Source organism: Lactuca sativa, chromosome 2 (genome assembly GCF_002870075.4).
Source record: "Lactuca sativa cultivar Salinas chromosome 2, Lsat_Salinas_v11, whole genome shotgun sequence".
NCBI classification, from domain to species: domain Eukaryota; kingdom Viridiplantae; phylum Streptophyta; class Magnoliopsida; order Asterales; family Asteraceae; genus Lactuca; species Lactuca sativa.
Genome location: NC_056624.2, coordinates 159,901,283 through 159,924,587, shown reverse-complemented (window position 1 = coordinate 159,924,587; position 23,305 = coordinate 159,901,283). Strand labels below are relative to the sequence as shown.

General features: G+C 40.6%; 1 protein-coding gene across 1 annotated transcript in view; it reads right to left on the bottom strand.

Moving 5' to 3' along the window:
• Positions 1–4,830: 4,830 nt before the first annotated feature.
• Positions 4,831–23,305, bottom strand: part of LOC128132410 (uncharacterized) — a 40,809-nt gene continuing 22,334 nt past the window's right edge. Inside the window, exon 2 of the mRNA XM_052768964.1 lies at positions 4,831–5,348. Coding sequence (XP_052624924.1) covers positions 4,831–5,348 — 518 coding nt within the window. The remainder of the gene's footprint in view (positions 5,349–23,305) is intronic.

Sequence of the window (23,305 nt, the reverse complement as noted above, 5' to 3'; positions counted from 1 at the left end):
TGATGATACTGTACATGACGTCCTCCACCCCGAAACGTATTCCGCCATTTTCGGTTTTGGGGTGTGACACTTTTAGACTTAAATAGCTAATTCTACGTGTATTTTAAATTCCTCTTATTATAGAGATTTATAGTGTTCGGTTTATCATAACTTCTTCATGTGAAGTCAGATTCAGGCGTTCTCTATATTTTTGGAATCGTATGGACGTATACTTTGAGTTGTATCATAAAGAAAGTTCATATTTGTATTAGAATTTATCATGAACTACATAATACTCTTACCACATTACTAGGTTGACATAATCACATTACATGATTGGCATAATCACATGTGATTGTCTATTGACCTATTTTGACTAGTGTTACATTCTCCCCCCGTTAGAACAATTTCGTCCCGAAATTTATCTTGTGGATAGGCTTTTGTCAAACAGTTGGGGGTATTTTTCTTTCATCTGATCTTCACGTTCCTAAGTAAATTCAGGTCCTCGCAAAGAGTTCCATTGAAATTTCACTATGGGAATACGACTTTGCTTTAATCTTTTGACTTCTCGATCCATGATCTCGACAGGTTCTTCTAAAAAGTTGAGTTTGGTATTGACTTGTATCTCGTCGAGAGGTACCACAAGAGTGTCATCGGATAGACATATTTTGAGATTTGATACGTGAAAAACATCGTGTACATTACTTAGCTCTTGAGGCGACTTGAGTTGGTATGCGACAGAACCAATTCTAGCTAGAATTTCAAAAGGTCCTATATACCGTGGGTTTCGTTTGCCTCGCTTACCGAATCGAATTACACCTTTCGAAGGAGAGACCTTCAACATTACTTTATCTCCAACTTGGAATTCTAAAGGCGTACGTCTTACGTCAGCATAGCTCTTTTGACGATCACGTGTAGCCTTTAATCGATCCTTAATTTGCACGATCTTTTTAGTTGTCTTGTGGATTATTTCTGGTCCAGTACGTAAGGTATCCCCTGTACGTTCTTTGGCCATCTGCGTATCTCCAACTTCTGCCCAACATACTGGGGAACGATATTTTCATCCATAAAGAGCCTCAAACGGTGCAGCCTTGATGCTGGTGTAATGACTATTGTTGTAGGAAAAGTCAATTAACGGTAAATGAGTATCCCACGCATTTCCAAAGTCTATTACACAGGCTTGGAGCATATCTTCTAAAGTCTGAATGGTTCTCTCACTCTGACCATCAGTCTGTGGATGGTAAACTGCACTCATGTCTAGACGTGTTCCTAAGGATTTTTGTAGAGATTGCAAAAATCGTGAAGTGAATCTACTATCTTGGTCAGAATTAACAGAACTTCGAACTCTATGCAATCTAACAATTTCCTTAAGATAAACTCTAGTCAGTTTCTCCATCTTGTCGTTCTCCTTAATTGGTAAGAAATGAGCAGACTTAGTCAATCTATCGACTATTAGCCAAATAGTGTCAAATTTTGGGTAACTTAGTGATGAAGTCCATTGAAATCTGCTCCCATTTCCATTCAGGTATTTCCGATTGTTGAAGTAAACCTGAAGGCTTTTGATGTTCTGCCTTCACTCAAGAACAAGTCAAATATCTGCTCACATAAGTAGCAATTTCTGCCTTCGTGCTTGGCCACCAATAATGTACTTTTAAATCTAAGTACATTTTGTCAGAACTTGGATGCATAGAATATCTGGACTTGTGGGATTCTTCTAAGACCAAGTCCCTGATTCCACCGAACTTAAGCGTCGAAATTCGGTTCATAAAGTGTCGCATTCCGTCATCTTTTTGTATAAGTTTCTTTTCCATTCCTCGCAAAGCTTCGTTCTTGATGTTTTCTTCTTTTAGAGCCTCAAGTTGAGCTTCTCTAATTTGTGCGGTAAAGTTAGAATGGATAGTTAGAGTTAATGCTCGTACCCATCAGGGTTTAATATATTCTTTCCGGATCAAGGCACCTGCTCCCACGTTTGCCTTTCCGGGATGATAACGAATCTCACATTCGTAATCATTCAACAATTCGACCCATCTTCGTTGTCTCATATTAAGATCTTTTTGGTCGAAGATGTGCTGGAGACTCTTGTGGTCGGTAAAAATAGTACACTTAGTACCGTATAGGTAATGTCTCCAGATTTTTAGTGCAAAAACTACAGCTCCCAATTCAAGATCATGGGTAGTGTAATTATTCTCATGCACCTTAAGTTGTCGTGATGCATAGGCGATAACTTTTCCTCTTTGCATCAACACACATCCCAATCTTGATTTGATGCATCACAGTATACAACGAAATCTTCTGTCCCCTCTGGAAGGGATAGGATTGGTGCACTACACAACATTTGCTTTATATTCTGAAATGCATCTTAATGTTTTTCTTCCCAATTGAACTTCGTATCCTTCTAGGTTAGTGTTGTAAGCGGCTTGGCTATTTTGGAGAAATTCTCTATGAATCTGTGGTAATAGCCAGCAAGTCCTAGGAATTGACGCACCTCTGTTGGCGTCTTTAGTGCTTCCCAATTCCTGATTGCTTCAACTTTGGATGGGTCAACATGAATTCCTTTGTTGCTAACTACATGACCTAAAAATTGTACTTCTCTAATCCAAAACTCACATTTGGAGAATTTAGCGTACAACTTTTCTTTTCTTAGTAGTTCTAGGATTATTTACAGGTGTTGAACATGTTCTTCCTTGGTTCATGAATATATCAATATATCATCGATAAATACAATCATGAATTTATCCAAGTATGGTTTGCAAACACGATTCATGAGATCCATAAACACTACTGGGGCGTTCGTCAATCCAAAAGACGTAACTAAGAACTCATAATGACCATAACGAGTTCTAAATGCTGTTTTTGGAATGTCGTCTTCTTGTACTTTGAGTTGATGGTATCCTGATCTAAGATCTATCTTTGAGTAGTAGCTAGATCCTTGCAGTTGATCGAATAGATCATCAATTCTTGGAAGCGAATAACGGTTCTTGATCGTTAGCTTGTTCAGCTCCCGAAAATCAATACACATTCAAAAGGATCCGTCCTTCTTCTTGACAAACAAGATTGGTGCTCCCCAAGGTGAAAAACTTGGTCGGATAAAGCCTTTGTCAAGAAGTTCTTGTAGTTGGCTAGAAAATTCTTGCATTTCAGATGGAGCCAACCGATAAGGAGATTTCGCTACTGGTTCTGCTCCTGGAATTAAGTCGATTTGAAACTTGACTTGTCGGACGAGAGGTATTCCAGGTAGATCTTCGGGAAATACGTCAGGGAAATCACATACTTGAGGTATGTCCTTGATTTCTTTTATCTTTCTTCTCTTATCTACAATGTGGGCTAAGAATGCACTACATTTCTTATGTAGATATTTATGTGTCTTGGTACAAGAAATGACTTTGAAATGACTTTGAGGTTTTTCCCAGACTTATCAACATAGATAATCAGGGCTTCACCGTTTGGTAAGGGTAGTCGTATGGCTTTCTCATGACATAAAATTTCGGCGCGGTGTGAAGATAACTAATCCATGCCAATTATGACATCAAAACTACCGATAGGCATTGGCATGAGGTTGACGTGACAAAGGTAGTTATTAAGAGTTAACAAACAATTTTCTAGGATTTCATATGTTTTCTCAAATTGTCCGTAAGCGATTTATACTTCGTAGATTTCTTTTAATTTGCTAGACTTATGACTTAACAATTTTCTAAATGTCGGAGTTATAAAACTTCGATCTGCTCTAGAGTCGAAGAGTATGCTAGCATATAAATTATCTATGAGAAACGTACCAGATACGGCCGAAGGGTCCTGGATAGCCTCTTTGCTTCCGATCACAAACGCCCTACCACGTCCTATGCCTCCTTGACTCCTTAACTTTGCACATTCGTTCTTGATATGTCCAACTTCTCCACACTCATAACACTTTCTTTCTCCACACTCATAACACTCATAACACTTTCTTCTTATATTCAGGAGTTACAAGTGTTGGACACTTTACTGCAAGGTCATTGAACCTAGCAGTATAAGCTTTTATCTCTGAACCCTTCATGGTTAGGGTCCACAATTCTTGTTCCAGCTTATGTATTTCCTCCCTAGGACAATACTCCTCTACTAGCATTATTTTTAGCTCTTCCCATTTCATGGAATTTGCAGTATCAATCCCCATTGTATTCACATGGCTATTCCACCATGTAAGTGCTGCATCAGCGAAAGTACATGCTGCAAATTGTACTTTACAATTGCCTGGACAAAAGCTTATTTGAAAGACGGACTCTGTCTTTTCTATCCACCTCGTCAAATTAACTACCCCTTCATTTCCATGAAATATTTTTGGCTTACAATTCATAAAATCTTTGTAGGTACATGTTCTAGCGGTCCCTACATGGCCTTCATTTCTAACTCCATCTCTTGTGACATTAGATAGAGCCACAACAATTCTTTGAGCTATGATTTCTTCCAGTTGCACTGTACTCATTGAGGGGTTTATTTCTGGCGGTGGTTGTTGTTGTCGTGCTGATGGTCGGTTAGGGTTTAGCCGATTACTCCTTCTAGGCATTTTGTTTTAGTTCCTATTATAAATAATAAGAATTTTTATGAGTTTTATTGATCATTTAATATATGATTACTAAATACTCTAGTTATTATTCACAGCGTAAAACATAATAGACAACATAATGATTACTATAACGTTTGCTTCATATTATTACCAGTGGTTACATCAGTTTATTTTGGTTTATAAGAGAAAAGTTTCTATAAACATTATAAAATTTGCAAGGTTTTCTACATCCTTGCTATAAACTTTTACTCTTCTTGCCTTAACTAGTCTGATTTTCTATATTTACACAACCACTAGTTGTAGCTTATCTACTAAAAACCTAAGTGATGACCCAGCACGTCAGTAACCTTAACCACTTGCTCTTCAAGTGCTTGAGTTCTCTGCTCAAGACTTCCCGTGCGTTCTTCATTTCTTGAGGTTTTATTGTAGAGCTCTAACTCTGCAATCCTGGCATCGTGAGTAATCATGTCATTATAAGCAAAATTTATACGATGATGGACATCCATCACCGATTCCTGATCTCGTTTCCTTTGTCCTTCTAGCCTTCTCACTCTTTCAGAGAGATGAGTAGCCCTTCCTTCGACAATTTCCATCTTATCTTCAATTTTCACACTTTTCTCAAACAATTGAGATAAAGTGTTATCTTCAGAAGAATGTGGGAGATGTGGTCGAGATGACTGACCAGTCTCATACATCTTGACAGCTTTTTCTTCTGCCACCCATCTATCAACTGTCTCTGTGATCCGTGCAGGTTCATCTTGAACTCTATGACTTTTTGAAGACGTCGCCTTCTGATTCTTCTTAATCTTTTTTGAAGAGTTAAGAAACTCTTTGATCGTTTAGATCTTTTAACAGGTTAATCACAAAAGCGAAAACAACAATATAAAAAACACAAGAATGAATCAAAATATGTCGAATGATTCAATTGAATCAATCCTCAGCAGAGCTCGATAAAGAACCCGACCGTCGGCGGAAACAATCTGTCACACCCCGGCCGTCGGCGGAAACACCGGGTAGTGTAACGTCATTTTTCGTATCACAGTTACATAACATACATTGAACAATACTTAAAGAAAATACATACCTTTATTGATGATTGAAAGTTACATTATTGTTTTCCTAGTATTTATTACATAATATCCGACTATGACATACTTCTTAATGAACAGAAAGATACTAGTAAAACTTCTCATGTTCGAATACATACTAGCTTTTCAAGTTCCTGAAAACACATGCATTTTAAAATACATCAACATAAAGTTGGTGAGTCCATAGGTTTTGACTCCATAAAATAATACATTTTTACACATTCAAAAGTATAGTTTTGAAAGTATCATTTTGACTCTCCAACATTAGGTATAATAGTATACTTATCATTTAAGTGTTATACCTAAACATTTCATAATCTTAAGGTATAAGTAGGGGAAAACTTATACTAAATATTAATACTTGTATACGACAAGGTATAATGTTTCTACAATTTGCTACCATGATCCTATAACCGCTGCTATGACATAATACCTCTGATAGAACAATACACTCATGAATTACCATGAGAACAAATACACTCATGATTTAACATGAGAAACGACACCGTACGCTTCATCGACGCCGGAATAATATGAAATAAAAGGATAGTTCATCACTTGTTTTTGGTTGATTGTAGCTAACAGTCACAAGTGGGGTGGTCAGCCCGTATACTAATTATACACGACTTCCTCGCTCACACGGGATTAACGGTTACAGTTCAGAGGATTTCCGCTAAGATCCCCAATCTTAGTTGATGAATACAATTACTCATGTAGACTTTGACGGCTTCCTATAGCTCTAACAACAAAAGCATTTTCATGTCTAAAACCTTAAGTTACTAGACTATGCTTTTAAACATTACTCCTAACTTCATAATATTTAGGCAGTATAATAACTATATCTTGAAGTAAAAGCCAGGTTTTATCTTGACCTAAAACCAATCATAGCAACATATAATGTTTCTATTTTTATCTTGACATAAAACTATCAATAACAATATCGAGTTTTATCTTGACATAAAACTAACAATAACAATATATAACATATCCAGTTTTATCTTGAGATAAAACTATTAATAGCAACATACTTTATAACTTAACATATAGAACTATATCGCACACAACATATATATATATATATATATATATATATATATATATATATATATATATGTGTGTGTGTGTGTGTGTGTGTGTGTGTGACATCCCCAAAATCTCGGCCAGAAAAGACCGATTTTCATTTATGCTTTTAAAATAATTTCAGAGTAAATCCTTTTGATTTGAAAGAGCTGCGGAATTTGTTACCCAAAACAAAACGTGATAAAACAACGTTTACCAAAGCATTTTATAAAAGAAATGTAGTTTCATTATATAATCAAAAATCGGGATGTCATGTTCCGATACAGACCATAAAGCATAAACGATAACATTACAAGTCATTCAAAAAATATATACACATACAAACTTGTAAACAAAACAAGTTGATGGTTCATCCATCTTATGCCCTTGCGCCACTTCCTGTAATACAAATAAAACTGAGTGGGTCAGGCTTGGGAGCCTGGTGAGCATATAGGATTTTCAACCCACAATAAGTAATTATATTTAATTTCCACCAACCAAGAATAACCCAATTACCCATTCATGTTATTCTCACTTTATGTCCCTAAAATAACTAACACAAGGAACCTAGTCTAAGAATATTTCATCGGGGCGACAACACATGCTTCGGGGGTTCCTCAGCAATTTAAGTCAAATAAGGCAACCATGAGGGGGATGGAGTACAACGAATGAACACCTGAGTTCATTAACACCTACAGGTGGCGAGCCTGCTAGTGTTCCACAAGACTATCTAGAAAAGTCAGTGGTCGTCATCTAAACTCCGCTAGATGACTAAATCAAACAACAACGAGGCCTCTCATCTGCTTATTACACACCAACTATCTACCCATGTTCTACCCAACATATTAGTAGATAAAAATATACATTTTTATACATAGTTTAAAAACTGGTATAGCATGCTTTAATCAATACATATTCCACATAACAGATGAGGCACACACACATAACACGTATTTCATAGAGAATAAATCATATCTATGAGATAGAAGAAAGTGAATACATATTCACACACATAACCACAAAATTATACACATAACACGTATTTCGTATAAAATACATCATAATTATGCGTTAGAAGAAAGTAACTACACACTCACTTGATCAGACGATGATCGGACATCACTACGACTTGCAGAAGTAGTATTCTTCAGCAGATCTGGAAGATCTTCACAAAAATCGAACTTCTCGCGGGCAGAGCTTCGGCTCGGGAATCGCACTTCTCGGGATCTTCGGGACCTCGGGACTTGCTTCAGGACTCGGGAATACTACCGGGGATTCGGGGTACTTCTGGCATGCAAAACGATGCAAAACGGGAGAGAGAGAGAAGAGAGAAAAAGAGAAAATGAGTCGGCTACCCTCGCATCCTATTTATAGGAGGCTGGAGCCTCGGAGTACGCGAGGCGTACTCAGCTACGTGGGGCGTACTGCCTCGATCGTCATGGTTACGTATCCGAAGTCACTTGAGTGAGAGGCGGTGCATGCATCGGGGTACGCTGGGCATACGCGAGTACGCGGGCGTACCTCGGATCAGATCGGTGACTCCTCTTCGGATAATGCCGACTTTTATTATTAAATTTAAATACAAATTATTAAATAAACTTCGGAAATTCATATCTTCTTCATACGAACTCCGTTTTCGACGTTCTTTATATCCACGCGAAGGTGAGACTACGCTCTACAACTTTCATTTAGACTCTGTCAGCTACTTTTGAATTTATTTTTAATAGGCCGGGACAGAAAAACTTCGTTATAAATTCATAACTTCTGCGTTTGACGTCCGTTCTCGCCTAACTTGTCATCGCTTCCATACCAACAACGAGGTCTTCGATTCTCGTTTAGATTGTTTCGGCTAAAAACCGCTCGATCTCAAATCGAGTATTTCAGGCTGCATACCGCTAAGTCGAAACTTCAATAAATTATAACTTCCTCATACGAAGTCAGATATGGGCGCTCTATATATATTCGAAAACCTCGTTTCAATTACTACAACATTGCCCAAAGATATCAAGTTTATTTTACACTTAAATTTTGACACTTATTTATATTCTTAATTAATCAAACCACATAATTAAGAAATTAAGCACAAAACACATAATACTCAAATAATACACTCTTATTATTTCAAAATGGGTTACAAAGGTTAACCTAGACTATTACATTGCTAAAAATGGCAAGCCCGGAAACACAGGCGTTACAATTCTCTCCACCTTAGAATGATTTCGTCCCCGGAATCACACATCAACAAAAAAATGCGGATAGCGACTCAACATGTCACTCTCCGTCTCCCAGGTGAGATTCGGCCCATTCGTGTGTTTCCATCGGACAAGCACTAACCCAACCATCTTGCGTCGCAACTTCTTAGTCTTTTGGTCAACAATTGCCTCTGGTTCTTCAGTCAACCTTTTGTTCTCATCGATTCTCAACTCCGAAAGTGGAATCATGTCGGGAACTTCTCCCGTGAACTTCCTCAAATAACACACATGAAAAGTGTTGTGAATTCCATTCAGTTCTTCGGGTAATTCGAGCTTGTAAGCTTGGTTCCCAACCCTCTGAAGAACTTTAAATGGTCCAATAAACCTTGGACTTAACTTTCCCCTTTTACCAAATCTTATAAGTCCCTTCCACGGCGAGACTTTAAGCAAAAACCGAATCTCCAACCTCAAAAGTCACCGGTCTTCGCTTTTTGTCAGCATAGCTCTTTTAACGATCTTGAGCTGCTAACATTCTTTCTCTAATTATTTTCAACTTTTCAGCAGTTTGATGAACCATCTCCGGTCCCATAAACTGTTTTTCCCCAGCCTCAAGCCAACAAGACGGCGTACGACACTTCTTTCCATACAAAGCTTGATAAGGTGCCATCTTAATGCTCGAGTGGAAACTATTATTGTAGCAAAATTCTACCAATGGTAAATGTTCATCCCAATTACCTAGGAATTCCAAGGTACATGCTCTTAGCATATCTTCAAGTGTTTGTATTGTTCTTTCATTCTGACCATCAGTCTGCGGATGGTAAGCTGTACTTGAACATAACTTGGTACCCATTTCCTCTTGTAGACTTTTCCAAAACCTTGAGGTGAAACGGCTATCACGATCCGACACAATCGTTAACGGAACACCGTGAAGCCTCACAATTTCCTTCACATAAGAATTCGCAAGCTTTTCCATAGACCATTTCTCATTGGCTGCTATGAAATGCGCACTCTTAGTAAATCGATCAACGACCACCCAAATCATGTCGTGACCATTCTTTGTTCTGGGCAGTTTAGTGACAAAATCCATAGCAATGTCTTCCCACTTACCCATCGGCACAGGCAATGGTTCTAAACTCCCGTACAGTTTCTGATGTTGTGTCTTTACTCTTGCACAAGTTACACACTCAGCCACACACTTTGCAACATCAAGCTTCATAGTCGGCCACCAGTAGTAGGGTTTCAGGTCCCTATACATTTTAGTGCTACCGAGATGAATCGAGTACATGGTCTTGTGAGCTTCTTCCATCAGAAGATCACTGATTCCTCCTGTCTTAGGTATCCAAATCCGATCTTGGAACACCTTCAGTCCATGACTGTTTACACCGAACACCAACGTTTTACCCAAACGTTCCTCCTTTCGGTCATTCTTTTCAGAAGCTTCCTCTTGAGCTTTCTTTATACATTCCACAATGGTCGAGACAACTTCAATTCTCAACGCTCTTGGCCTTTTCCTTTCAAGATTGACTTTCCGACTGACAGCATCAGCAACAACATTAGCTTTACCGGGGTGGTAAAGTATCTTGCAGTCGTAGTCTTTAAGTAATTCTAGCCAGCGTAGTTGCCTCATATTCAATTCCTTCTGATTAAAGAGATATTGGAGACTCTTATGATCAGTAAAAAGTTTGCACTTCGTGCCATAGAGGTAATGCCTCCATATTTTCAGAGTGAAAACTACCACTGCCAACTCCTAATCATGAGTCGGGTAATTCTTTTCATGCTCCTTTAGTTGTCGAGACGCATATGCTATCACCTTTTCTCTTTGGGTCAAAATACAACCCAATCCAACACCAGACGCATCGTTATAAACAGCGAAGTCTTCAACTCCATCGGGTAGAGAAAGTATCAGTGCCTCGCATAGCTTCTTCTTTAGCTTCTCAAATGCTTCTTTATGCTTATCACTCCAAGCATAAGTAGCTCCTTTGTGGGTCAAAGCTGTTAATGGAGTAGCAATCGAAGAAAAGCCTTGGATAAACCTTCGGTAATATTCGGCTAATCCTAAAAAGCTTCGGATCTCCGTGGGACTTTTCGGTTGTTCCCACTTCATTACAGCTTCAATCTTTGCTGGATCAACCATTATCCCTTCTTGGTTGACCACGTGACCCAAGAATTGGACTTCACGAATCCAAAAATCACGTTTGGAGAACTTTGCATACAGCTTCTCCTGCTTCAAAACTTCTAACACTTCTTGCAAGTGTCTGCCATGCTCCTCCTGGCTTTTCGAGTAAATAAGAATGTCGTCTATGAACCCTATCACGGATTTATCAAGGAAAGGATTACAAACCCTATTCATTAAATCCATTAATGTTGCCAGAGCATTGGTTAGTCCAAACGACATAACCAAGAACTCGTAGTGTCCATATCTAGTTCTGAATGCAGTCTTCTCGATATCTTGCTCTCTTACTTTTAGCTGATGATATCCTGACCTTAGATCGATCTTCGAGAAATAGCTTGAACCTTGCAATTGATCAAATAGCTCATCAATCCTTGGTAACAGATATCTATTCTTTATTGTTGCCTTGTTCAGCTCTCCGTAATCAATGCACATTCTCATACTTCCATCTTTCTTCTTCACGAATAACACCGGAGCTCCCCAGGGCGATGAACTAGGTCCGTCGGTGCTAATCGATAAGGTGCTTTTGCTATTGGCGTGGTTCCTGGTAACAAGTCAATTCTGAACTCCACTTGTCTATCAAGTGGTAATCCAGGAAGATCTTCGGGAAATACTTCCGAATAATCACACACCACTGGAATACTCTGCATCACCTTCTTTTCCTTCTTAGCATCTGATGAGATTAAAACTTAATCTGGAAGATCGATTAGATCTTAAACAGGTAAACAAATATTAAACAGTAAGAACGAAAGAAAAATTATGAACAACTCAACGATGAATCAAACGAGTCGAATGATTATAAATAAAACCCTCAGAAGAGCTCGATCAAGAACATCAACTGTAGAGGGTTGGAGGTTTACAAGAACGATAAAAAGATCTGAAATACTATCGTAATCGTTACTTCTGAATTGTTAACCTAATATGCATGCAAGCATATCTTTATATAGTAAACCTAGCAAACTCACGGTTGGACAGGCCCAAAACCGGAGTACAAAACTACTGGACTAACAGCCGAGCCCAATGACGCAATCTTCAAACGAGTCTTCAACTCAACAATCTCCCCCTTTGCGTCAATTGGAGCGAGATCTTCACTTTTTACTTGGGCCAGCAGCAGCACCAGGTACCTTCTTCTTCACAGTCTCAAACAGACGAGATATCAGAGCAAGTATCGTTTGCCTGAATCTGATGTACCATTGGATCATGTCGTTGGAGTACTTGACATCGTCTGCTGCATTCTCCTTACACCTTCGGATGATCGACAAAACATGATCAAGGCAAGTATTGGTGTAAAGATGTTTATCCGCCAAAGCAAATAGACATTTCTGTCCTTCTGCTCTAGTGAACATGACCGAATTACGTCTCGGATCGATCTTGCCCATATTCATTTGATTGAGATCACTGGCCGATCCCACAGGAGCTATCTTCAGTTTCTTCTTGAAGACTGTGGCAATCTCCTGATCCATAAGGGCTACCTCCATGATGTAGCAAACAATCATCCTCTTGAGATAGTCTATAATAGGACCATATTCTGCTTCATTCGTCAAAAGGATGTTGTGCAAAACAATCCAATCATGAGGGTTTAAGTTCGGTAGATCTGCCAAAGATATAAGATGTTCGGTTCTAGCAGATCCTCTTATCACCCTGAACCGAATGTTGATGAATCTCCCTTTGGTATAAGGCTTTAAGACCCGAACGTTCACGATCTTCTGAGCGCTCCATGTCTGGTATTGTGGTTGAGCGGCCTTCAGATAGAACTCGATAAGCTCCCTATCGACCTCAGAGTTCGGATGAGGGACTTCATAAATATTGGAGAAGGCGTGGAAGATAAACGCCTTTCGAGTCAACGACATATCGAACTGCGAATCGACAGAGTTATTGCAGTCGAACGATATCACCGGTTCGAGCCATAGGATGCTAGGAGTATCTATGGCCTCCTTGATCATTCTCTCCCGAGTCCAGGCAGGGAAGAGAGTCTTCCTGCTCTCAAGGAGATCGTGGGCTTCCTTCTGCTTGCGTTCGGCTTCTTCAGCCTCTCGCGCCACACGAATATTGTCGTCTTCCACATTGCGATTGTTTTTGCGTTTAAGCAAGTCAGCAATGGTTTCCTTGTCATCTTCATCTTCTTCCTCAGCTATATTCTTTCCTTTGTCTTTCACACCCGAACCCGAAGCTTGACCAGTCGGAGGTGGTTCGGTTGTGTGAGTAGCTGTTGAGGAAGGAGGTGGTTTCGATCCAGACTTCTTCCCTTCTCCCCCTTGTTTCGAATTGGACACGAAACTGGGTAAGCCTTCAATTTTGCTAAGAAGGTCCATGGCAGGAGTAAGTTTTTCAGCAAGGGTTCGCCTCACCGAGTGATTGAGAATGGGATCGTGTGCTTCCAGGATGTTAGATAGGGCAGCGTGTACATCCGAAACACAAGTTTTGATCACCTCCCGTTCGGATCGAAGAGCTTCAATCTGTTGTTGAGAGTTTGAAAGCTGAGTGCTCTTGACCTTGAGGGCGGTAGTTTTGCTTGCTAAAACGTCCATTAACGAATTTTCAGCTGCGAGATCCTCTTGAAGCTTAGCAAGGCGCTCGTCAATGGAGGCATGAAGGGCCGAGTTGTCATCGCTGATGGATTGGCGTAATGTAGTGAATGACTGTAACTCCGTTGAGACGAACTTGGCCAATTGCTGAACGATTGGTTCCAAAGTTGTCTTGGTGGCATCAACGCTCTCCTGTAAGGACTTTAACAGGGAAGAGGTGTCTGAGAATAGTTTATCCACTTTTGCGGTCGCAGCCTCACAGGCTTTTGTGGAGGCATCAATGGCAGCAGTTGCTGAAGCAACAGAATCATGCTGAGCCCTGGAGAAGGCGTAAACAATCTTCTGAAGAGCGGCTTCAGAGAGAGAGGACTGAGTGTTGGTGGATGACGCAAGAAGCAAATCAACCTTCTTGTTGAGCTCCTTTAGATGTTTCTTCGTTACTGGAGCATCGTCCTCATCGTCACTAAGAACCTGAAACGGACTAAAGTAGACCGAATAGAAGGTCATGTTGGCACCGCCAAGGAATGGGTTATCTCCATCAGAGGCATGATCTGGAGATGGTGGGGGTGGTGAAGCGGGGGGTGTTGTGATTTGGGTAGGTTCAGGTTGAGTGTTTGTGGGTGGGGTTTCGGGTGGTGGTTGAGTATGGGTAGGTTCGGTTGTATGCTGGGTTTCGGTTTGAGGTGGTTCGGTTACGGGTGGTGTTTCGGTTGCACTGGTATGAACCCCCGTATCAGATACGTTGGTTGTAACCTTTGCAGTTGTGGTAGTGGTATCTGTGAAAATGGGTGGTGGTATAGGGAAAGAGGTTTTAGGTAGGGTGGTGGAGGGGTTTATGGTGGGAATGGAAGTAGGGATGGTTTGAGGAGGTGAAGGAACTGGTGAGACATGAAGTTCCATGTTTGGGGTAGGCGATCGGGGTGGGGTGTTGCCTCTGGGAGGGGTGTCACCTCTTTGAGAGCCGTCCGAACCCGAACTCTCGTTTTCTGAGTCACTCGAAGAGGAAGCGATTATAAGCTTTCGCTTCGGTTGAGTCTTCCTTCTCTTCGGTTGCGGGGACTATGCCGGTTTTGTTTGTTTCCTCTTCCTGGGAGAAGGACCTTTAGGAGCCTTGGTCACTTGCATCCCTTTTTCCGCCTTTTTGCCCCTGTTGACAGGTTTGTCAGCGTCATGGATTGACTTGAGCATTTCCTGTGTTAGAACCCTAGGACCAGACGCCTTGAATTCCTTTATCGTCTGGATGATCCTGCTGTCGGACGGAACATCGCCGTGCATTGTCTCCGGAATAGAGCCAATGAACGAGAACTTGGATGCATCAGAGACGATGATCTTCGTGGTATGAAAAGTACCGATCGAAGACATCGATGCACCTGCAGCAGTGGGAATGTCGAATTTGTCCATCGCCCATTTTGTGAGAATTGTCCAGAACCGGGCGTACGACACCTCAGAGTGTCGTGAAGAGGAAGAAAGGCTCTGGATGAGCTGTTGCCAGAGGACTAACCCAAAGTCTAGATTGACTCCGTTGTAAATTGCATACATAACCGACAGAAATAGTTGACTTGAACCATCGGATCCTGAGCTCCGTTCAGATAAGCCCTTGATGAGGACTGTAAACATGCCGTTCCATTGTTGCGGCAAGCAGGATTTCTTGAACTTTGCGACGGAGGGGAGCGCCTCCGTGTACCCCATGTTGTAAAACATGTTGTAGAGATGCCCAATCGGAATTGTCTCTGGATTAACTCTCGATGGGTCAGCAGCCAACCCTAGCAGTGTACCAAATCATTGTCGAGAAATGGAGGTCTTGTGATCAGCAACCTCGAAGAACACCCGCTCGACTGCTTTGTCGTAATGAGCGGTCGCATACACCTGCGAAAGAATCTCCATGGGCACAGATTCAACCCTAGTGAGTGCAGGAGTGATCTGGGAGTATTTCAAGCATTCGATGATCGGCGTCATATAAGAATCATACAACGAAGGAGTGAGGTCGATCACCAAGCATTGTTGTGGACGTATGAGAAGGATGTGTGAGGTAGCATGGACTGAGGATGATTCTGCCATTGTTGAAGGTAGAAGAAGAAGATGAACAGTGAAGCTTTTGGGAGTGTTTGCTCTCTTGGAAATTCCGGATGCAGTGAAGAGGTAAATGAGAGTAGAGACTGCCTTTTATAGTGGGGAAAGGAGAGAGAAAAATCGTTTCAAATCTTCTATGGAAATACGAAAAGGTTTCCGGAATGACAGATGCATGACAGTTAAGGCATGCGATGATCACGTAGGAGAGAGAGTGTCAGATTCCTAGGATCACGCCACCCAACAAGCGCCGTTTCAGAACAAACCGGTTCAAATCCTCACGCGCCTTTAAGTGCCAGAGAGGCGTCGCTTGAAATTCGCACACGCGTCCATGATGTCAGTAAAAGTATGGACGTTCCAAATTCACACGCGTTCCCGTTTTACCGTCGTTTGAAATTCAATCCGTTTAACTCCCGCCTGAGTCAGCAACCTTTTGTCTTATCCTTTAAATGGCATCTTTTGAATTAAATACCCACGTGGATGATTTTTGACCACAGCTTGAAAATTAACCACCAAAGCAATAATACAGCCTGTAATTATTAGTAACGGAATATTGGAAAATCAAAGATTTTCGTGCAAAGAGTGTAAAAAGAAAAGAAATAAAGCAACTCTTTTTAGGAATGACTGTGATGTCAATAATGACACGAAACAAATGATCCCGGGCACGAATCTCTTCCTTCAAGATTAAGAGAGATCGCAAAGTGTTAATGTGGTTTCCCGTTGAATGACGATCAAACATTTATTAATAAATGTTGAAAGGTTTCTTTTAATAAGGCTACTTAAGGGTGGCTTTCGCTTTGATTCAGCAATTCTAATCTTGAAATAAGAAAGAAAGTGAACAAAGTACTTGTGAGACCGGTGTAGTCTGTTGAACAAGTAGGTAGGAATTAATTTTAAATTGGCTTGGAAAATATAAAATCTCAGAAAAAAATTGAAAACTGGATCCCAAGGGAAGAAATGTTATAGTGTTTAACAATTTCATAGGAATCACACAAAAATAAAAAGTTGAGATTTCAGTAGGATACATCCGTCAATTCGTTGGTGAAAACTTGAGCAAATTTATTGTTCACCGTCAATTCATATTTGGTGTTGAATTTTGGGTTTCACTCAGCTCGTAGTGGCACGAAACTGAGATCATAAACACAGTTGTTGTGTAACCATAAACCTCAGTGGTAAGTTCTGAGAGTCTCAAGGGTTACGTTGATGAAACGAATGTAATAGAGAAATGTAATGTAGATGGCGTATGAAATTAAAGTACCTCTGCTGCGAAAATAAGGACCAAGCAGAAAACTCTTATCTCATGTGAGAAGAGAGTGAGGTAGCTCACGATCAGAATAAATATGATAGCCTAATTGGGAAGACAAGGTTTGTTTATACCAAGTCATTAAGGCTTTTATTCAAAATCTTATGAGGCTTGGGACACATACAGCAGCATGCTTCTAGGGACACTTAAGTAATCCAACAATTATATCCCCATAAACGAACGAACACACAAACAAAATTAAAAGAGAAAAATATTTTTGGTGTTTTTGATATATATTAAAAAAAAATAAAAATAAAAAAGTAATAATAATAAAAAAATAAGTAAGAAAAAAAACTTTGGAAAAATTTGAAAAACCGAACCCGAACGTTCGGTTGGGGAAAATTTTGAAAAAACGAACCCGAGCGTTCGGCTGGTTTCGGTTGAAGAAAATTTTGAAAAACCGAACCCGAGCGTTCGGTTGGTTTCGGGTCAAGAAAATTTTGGAAAACCGAACCCGAGCGTTCGGTTGGTTTCGGTTCAAGAAAATTTTGAAAAACCAAACCCGAGCGTTCCGTTGGTTTCGGTTCAAGAAAATTTTGAAAAACCGAACCCGAACCTTCGGTAGGTTTCGGTTTTGGAAAATTTTAGAAAACCAAGGAATTTAGACGTGCAAACAGAAAATACTTTTAGCAATAAGATAAACAACTTTGTACATGAAATATACAACCAAGAAAACTACCTTTGTGGTGATGAGCGAGCCAGATTATTTAACCGAACCTGAACGTTCGGTCAATTTCGCTTCTTACGTTTGAGGTTGAGAGGTAGTTTGAGGTACTGACTCTGATTCCATCATACCTAGCCCTTGTAAAATTCTGTTGAATGATGCTTCAGGAAGAGCTTTGGTAAAGACGTCAGCCAGTTAATCAGTGGTTCTTACAAAGTGTACTTCGACGTTTCCATCTTCCACATGATCTTTGATGAAGTGATACCTCAGTGCTATGTGTTTGGTTTTAGAGTGTTGCACTGGATTATGACAGATCCTAATTGCACTTTCAGAGTCACAACATAGTGGGATCTTCTTCATATTGAGTCCATAGTCTCGAAGCTGACTCTGGATCCAAATCACTTGGGAGGTGCAAGATGCAGCGGCTATGTATTCCGCTTCAGCAGTAGACAACGACACGCACGTTTGTTTCTTGGATTGCCAGCTAACCAACTTCCCGTCAAGGAATTCACAGCCGCCATTGGTGCTTTTTCTGTCGAGTCCACATCCTCCAAGGTCTGCATCTGAGTAGGCTTGAATGAAGAAGCCTGAGTTGGATGGATACCATAGACCTAAGGAGGTAGTTCGCTTGAGATAGCGTAGAATATTCTTGACTGCAAGCATGTGAGGTTCGCGTGGGTTTGCCTGAAATCTAGCACAGTAGCACACAGAAAACATGATATCAGGCCTGCTAGCAGTAAGATACATTAGTGAGCCTATCATTTGACGATAGAGCGTGACATCAACAGCCGGTTTGTCTAGAGATGGAGTTAGCTTGGTGCCGAATGCCATTGGGACTTTGACTTTGGAGTCTCCCATCATACCAAACTTTGCTAGGAGAGTCTTCGTGTAAGCTTCCTGATTGATAAAGATGCCTTCGGGTCCCTGTCTAATATTTAAACCAAGGAAAAAGTTAATAGGACCCATTGAGCTCATTTCAAATTTAGTCTCCATCAGCTTTCTGAATTCAGCTATTAGGCTGGGATTCGTTGAGCCAAAGATGATGTCATCGACATAAATTTGAACTATCATAAGGTGGTTACCTTCCTTTTTGCGAAAGAAGGTTGGGTCAACCGAACCTTGTTTGAATTTGGACATCTTTAAGAATTTAGTAAGCGTTTCATACCAGGCTCTCGGAGCTTGTTTGAGTCCATACACAGCTTTATCCAGAATGTAGCAATGATTTGGATACTTTTCGTTCACGAACCCAGGAGGTTGCTCCACGTACACTGTTTCTTCTAGTTCTCCATTGAGAAATGCACACTTGATGTCCATTTGGAAAACTTCGAAGTTTTTGTGAGCAGCATAAGCAAGAAAGATTCTCATAGATTCGAGCCTAGCTACCGGAGCGAAAGTCTCTTCATAATCAATCCCTTCCTCCTGACAATATCCTTTCACTACCAGACGAGCTTTGTTCCTTATCACGTTCCCTTCCTTGTCCATTTTATTCCTAAAGACCCATTTGAGACCAACAACCAAGGCATCTGGAGGAGTTGGAATGAGGCGCCAGACTTTTTTCCTTTCAAATTCGTTCAGTTCGTCTTGCATTGCTTGAACCCAATCGGAGTGATCGAGAGCAATGTTAACTGTCTTCGGTTCAACTTTGGATACGAAAGAGTTAAACATACAAAACTCAACTTTGGAAAATAAGGATGTCTGTTTTGCCTTCAGTTGTGATCGGGTCAGAACCTTTTCAGAGAAATCACCAACCACTTGAGAGATAGGATGATCTCTGGTCCATTTGGTGAGAGGAGGATAGTTTGGATCAAAGGTTGGGTCTAGTTCAGCATTGATCATTTCTTCTGGCTCGGATTGGCTTTCGTAGTTAAGTGACATATCAGCATGCTCCCCCTCGATAGATGAGCTTTCTGGAATGCTTTGAGAAACTTGAGGTTCAGAGGTTTCTTGTGGTGCTGGGCTTTCAGGCGTTGATGCACCTTCGGTTGGTGAAGCCCTTTCGGTTGGAGAAGTAATTTCGGTTGGAGTTGGACTTTCTGGAGCAGTTGGAGAGCTTGGCTACCCCTCAACTTGTGAGCTTGGCTCCCCCTCAACCGAAGCATCGTTGGATGGAGGTTCATCAGAATTCGATCCTCCTTCGTTCATTCTCCTGGCAGCTTCTTCGACAATTTGTTTCATATGGTCTACCTTGTTGTCTGCTGCACCTGCTTCTGAGAGAGTAGCTTTTTCTGGTTCGTCAAAGAGCTCCATAAACTTTTCGTATAGATTAGCGATCGAGACTGTGACTTGGCCAGTTTGAGGAAAGATTTCCCCAGATGTGTCTTCTTTGGCCTGTAGCATTTTGACATAGCTATCATCAAAAGTCACGTAATAGGTCTCTTCGATTTTCCTCGAACGCTTGTTTAGGACTCTGTATGCTTTGGAATTGAGAGAGTAGCCCAGAAAGATTCCCTCGTCGGCTTTGACATCGAACTTGTTGCGGTGTTCTCTAGAGTTAAAGATGAAACACCGTGAGCCGAACACGTGGAAAAATTTCACATTGGGCTTTCTGTTGTTGAAAATCTCGTAAGGTGTGAGCGTGAAGCGCTTGTTGAGATATGACCTGTTCTGTGTAAAACAAGCAACAGAAATAACATCAGCCCAAAAATAAAGAGGTAAGGAAGCGAAACTTAGCATAGTTCGGGCAGCTTCACACAAAGATCGGTTTCGTCTTTCGACAATTCCGTTCTGTTGAGGTTTGTAGGGAGCTGAGAAGTTGTGGCTTATCCCCTTTTCTGCTAGAAATTCTTCAAATTCCCTGTTCTTGAATTCCAGACCATTGTCGCTCCTGATGTTGCGAACGACCTTCTTGAGCTGTACTTCAATTTGCTTGATGAACACTTTCAGCTTGTGAGTCTCTTCAGATTTGAGCTTTAGAAAGAACACCCATGTAAATCGTGAAAAATCAACAACAATAACAAGAATATACTTGCTACCACCGATGCTTTCGATAGATGATGGACCACACAAATCAATATGAAGTAATTCAAGTGGTTCAACAACTTTAGTGTTAATTATAGATGGATGACTTTGACGACTCTGCTTCCCCATTTCGCATGCAGCACACAAATGATCTCTGTCGAACTTGAGCAATGGAAGACCTCGAACATGACCTCCAGTGACAAGTTTGTTGATATCTTTAAAGTTGAGATGAGAGAGTCTTCGGTGCCACAACCAGCTTTCGTCAGATTGTGCTTTTGATAACAGGCATATAGCTGGGTTTCCTTTGATGGGTTTAAGGTTTAGAGGAAACATTTCACCCTTACGCTCCGATTTGAGAATTACTTTCTTCGTCTTCTTCTCAATAATTTCAGAACCTTCATCGTCAAATGAGACTTTGAGACCGGTACCTCCAACAAGATGAGATACACTGATGAGGTTGTGTTGCAGTCCTTCCACATAAGCCACCTTCCTTATAGTAAAATCACCATTGGTAAACATTCCGTATCCCCTTATGGTGCCGAAAGAGTTGTTCCCAAACTTGACGTTGCCACCATTTGTAAGAGACCTATATTCCTTAAGCTCTTCTTTCCTCCCTGTCATGTGACGCGAGCAGCCACTATCGATGTACCATTCTTCGTCAAACTGCTCGTCACTTATAACCTGCAAAAATTAAGCAGATTTAGGAACCCAAAGTTTCTTGGGTCCACATGAGCCTTTCACAGAAACAGGAATAGTAAGAGAGATGTCATCAAGATATGTTCGTTTTATGAGTGTTGTTTCATCTTTCTTTTTAATGGTAAAGACTTTTATTTTATTAGGATTAGGTGTGTTCGGTTTAGACTCTGGTTTAGATGCAGAAACCTTCTGTTTGCCCTTTTGTTCAGCTGACGAATGAGATTTTTGAGAACTAACAGAATGAGCTTGAGAGCAAGATGGAGATGAATTGGAGGAATTAGAAGAATTAGATGAATGAGAAGGAGTGGGCTTAGATTGAGATGACTTCTTGGCTGGAGACTCCAGGTAACCCTTTTGCTTTTGATCATTGGTGGGACTGACCTTAGAGTTTTGATTTCCTTTAATTACAGAACCGAACCTTTGCTTTCGTTTGAAGCCGTTCTGTGAACCGAACCTTGGCTTTCGGTTGGAGTCATCCTCAGAACCGAACCTTTGCTTTCGGTTGGTATTCTTTTCCGAACCGAACCTTGGCTTTCGGTTGGAGTGGCTCTCATGCTTTTTGACAGGATTGTTCTCAAACTTCAGATTCTTGTCTTGATGTGAGAAATAAGCATTCTGGGATTGCCAGAATTGTTTCCTTTCAGAGAGGTTCTTCCTGTATCTCTGGTTCCTTTCACGTTTCTTATTCCTCATCTGCTTCGGTTGATGATGGATATTGGCTTTCATTTTCGGTTTCTCCTTGGCTGGTTCACTTTGGACTGTGGGAGTTTCACTTTGAACTGACGAACTAGAGGGAACTTCTTCTTTGGCTGAGCTTCCATTCTCTTGAGGAATGTCTTTCGTACCACTGGTACTTGGCACATCGAAATTGTCTGGCTTGTTCAAGGGTTCTGGTATGTATCTACCTTTACTGATCCATGAAGTCCTTTCTGACAAGCCTATAGTTTCATCTGCATTATCGATTGGAGCTGACCAAAAGAACTCATCGCAGCCATCAGCATTATCTTCGTTTACAATAGCTGTGAGTTCAGCAGTCTGATGTTAGGTTACTCCAGTGACCTTGTACACTTGATTTGGAGTGGTCCTGACCTTTTGATATACAACCGCTTTCTCTGCTAAGATTGGGGACTTTTGTTGGGACAATCGAGCGAACTCCACTGAATTTTCAGAAATTAGATTCTTGTGGTTTTCAGGTTCGCTTTTTACAAATTCTGAGCAGTCAACCGTGTCCTCTACAGAAATTTCACTCATGTTGTCATCCTCATTAAGCTCAGATGCATTTTCAACATCAATTTTGTTTTCTGAGCTTAAGTTGGCGTTTAAAGAGTCAAATTCTTGTATGGTTTCGGTTCTCAGTTTAAGTCTATCATTTTCATCCAAAAGGTTTTTGAGCATGTCTTTGTGGTCCTTGGATTTAATGAAAGATTCAATTTTGTCCAGTCCATACATATAGGTCGGATTGACGTCATCAGATGATATCACACTCTCACAATTATAAGCTTCAGCATCAATTTCATCCTCCTTAAACTCAAGGAAGGGCAAAATCATGCGATGGATCTTTTGTCCTATCTCACAATCCAAGTGAAGCTGAGTAATATTAGTATAAAGACGTTTTGCAATCAAACAAAAAACATTACGTTGTTTTAACAACTTTAGATTGTCTCTCTGTAAATAAATGTTTTCGTCTTTTATTTTAACTAATTCAGACTCCTTCAACTCGATCCACATGCGCCGCTCCTCACTCTTCGAAGACACCTTGCTTAATTGATCAGTTAGGTTAGAATTGGTGACTCGAGTTTGAGTTAAACTACTATCTAGATGTGAGATTCGTGAATTAACACTTTTTAGTTCTTTTTCATAGGAGCTTTGTGGTACTTTAAATGAAAGAAAAACCGATTGTACCTTCTTGATCAGTTCATCGAGTTCGTTGAACTGCACGCTGAGCGGTTTGGCCGTAAAGCACATATTCTGCTGCTCCTTTGGTTCATTGCTTCCACCATCAGTGTTGTATCCCCTCATCTGGGATACTTCAGACACCATCAAGCACCTGCCTCCATTGCTCTC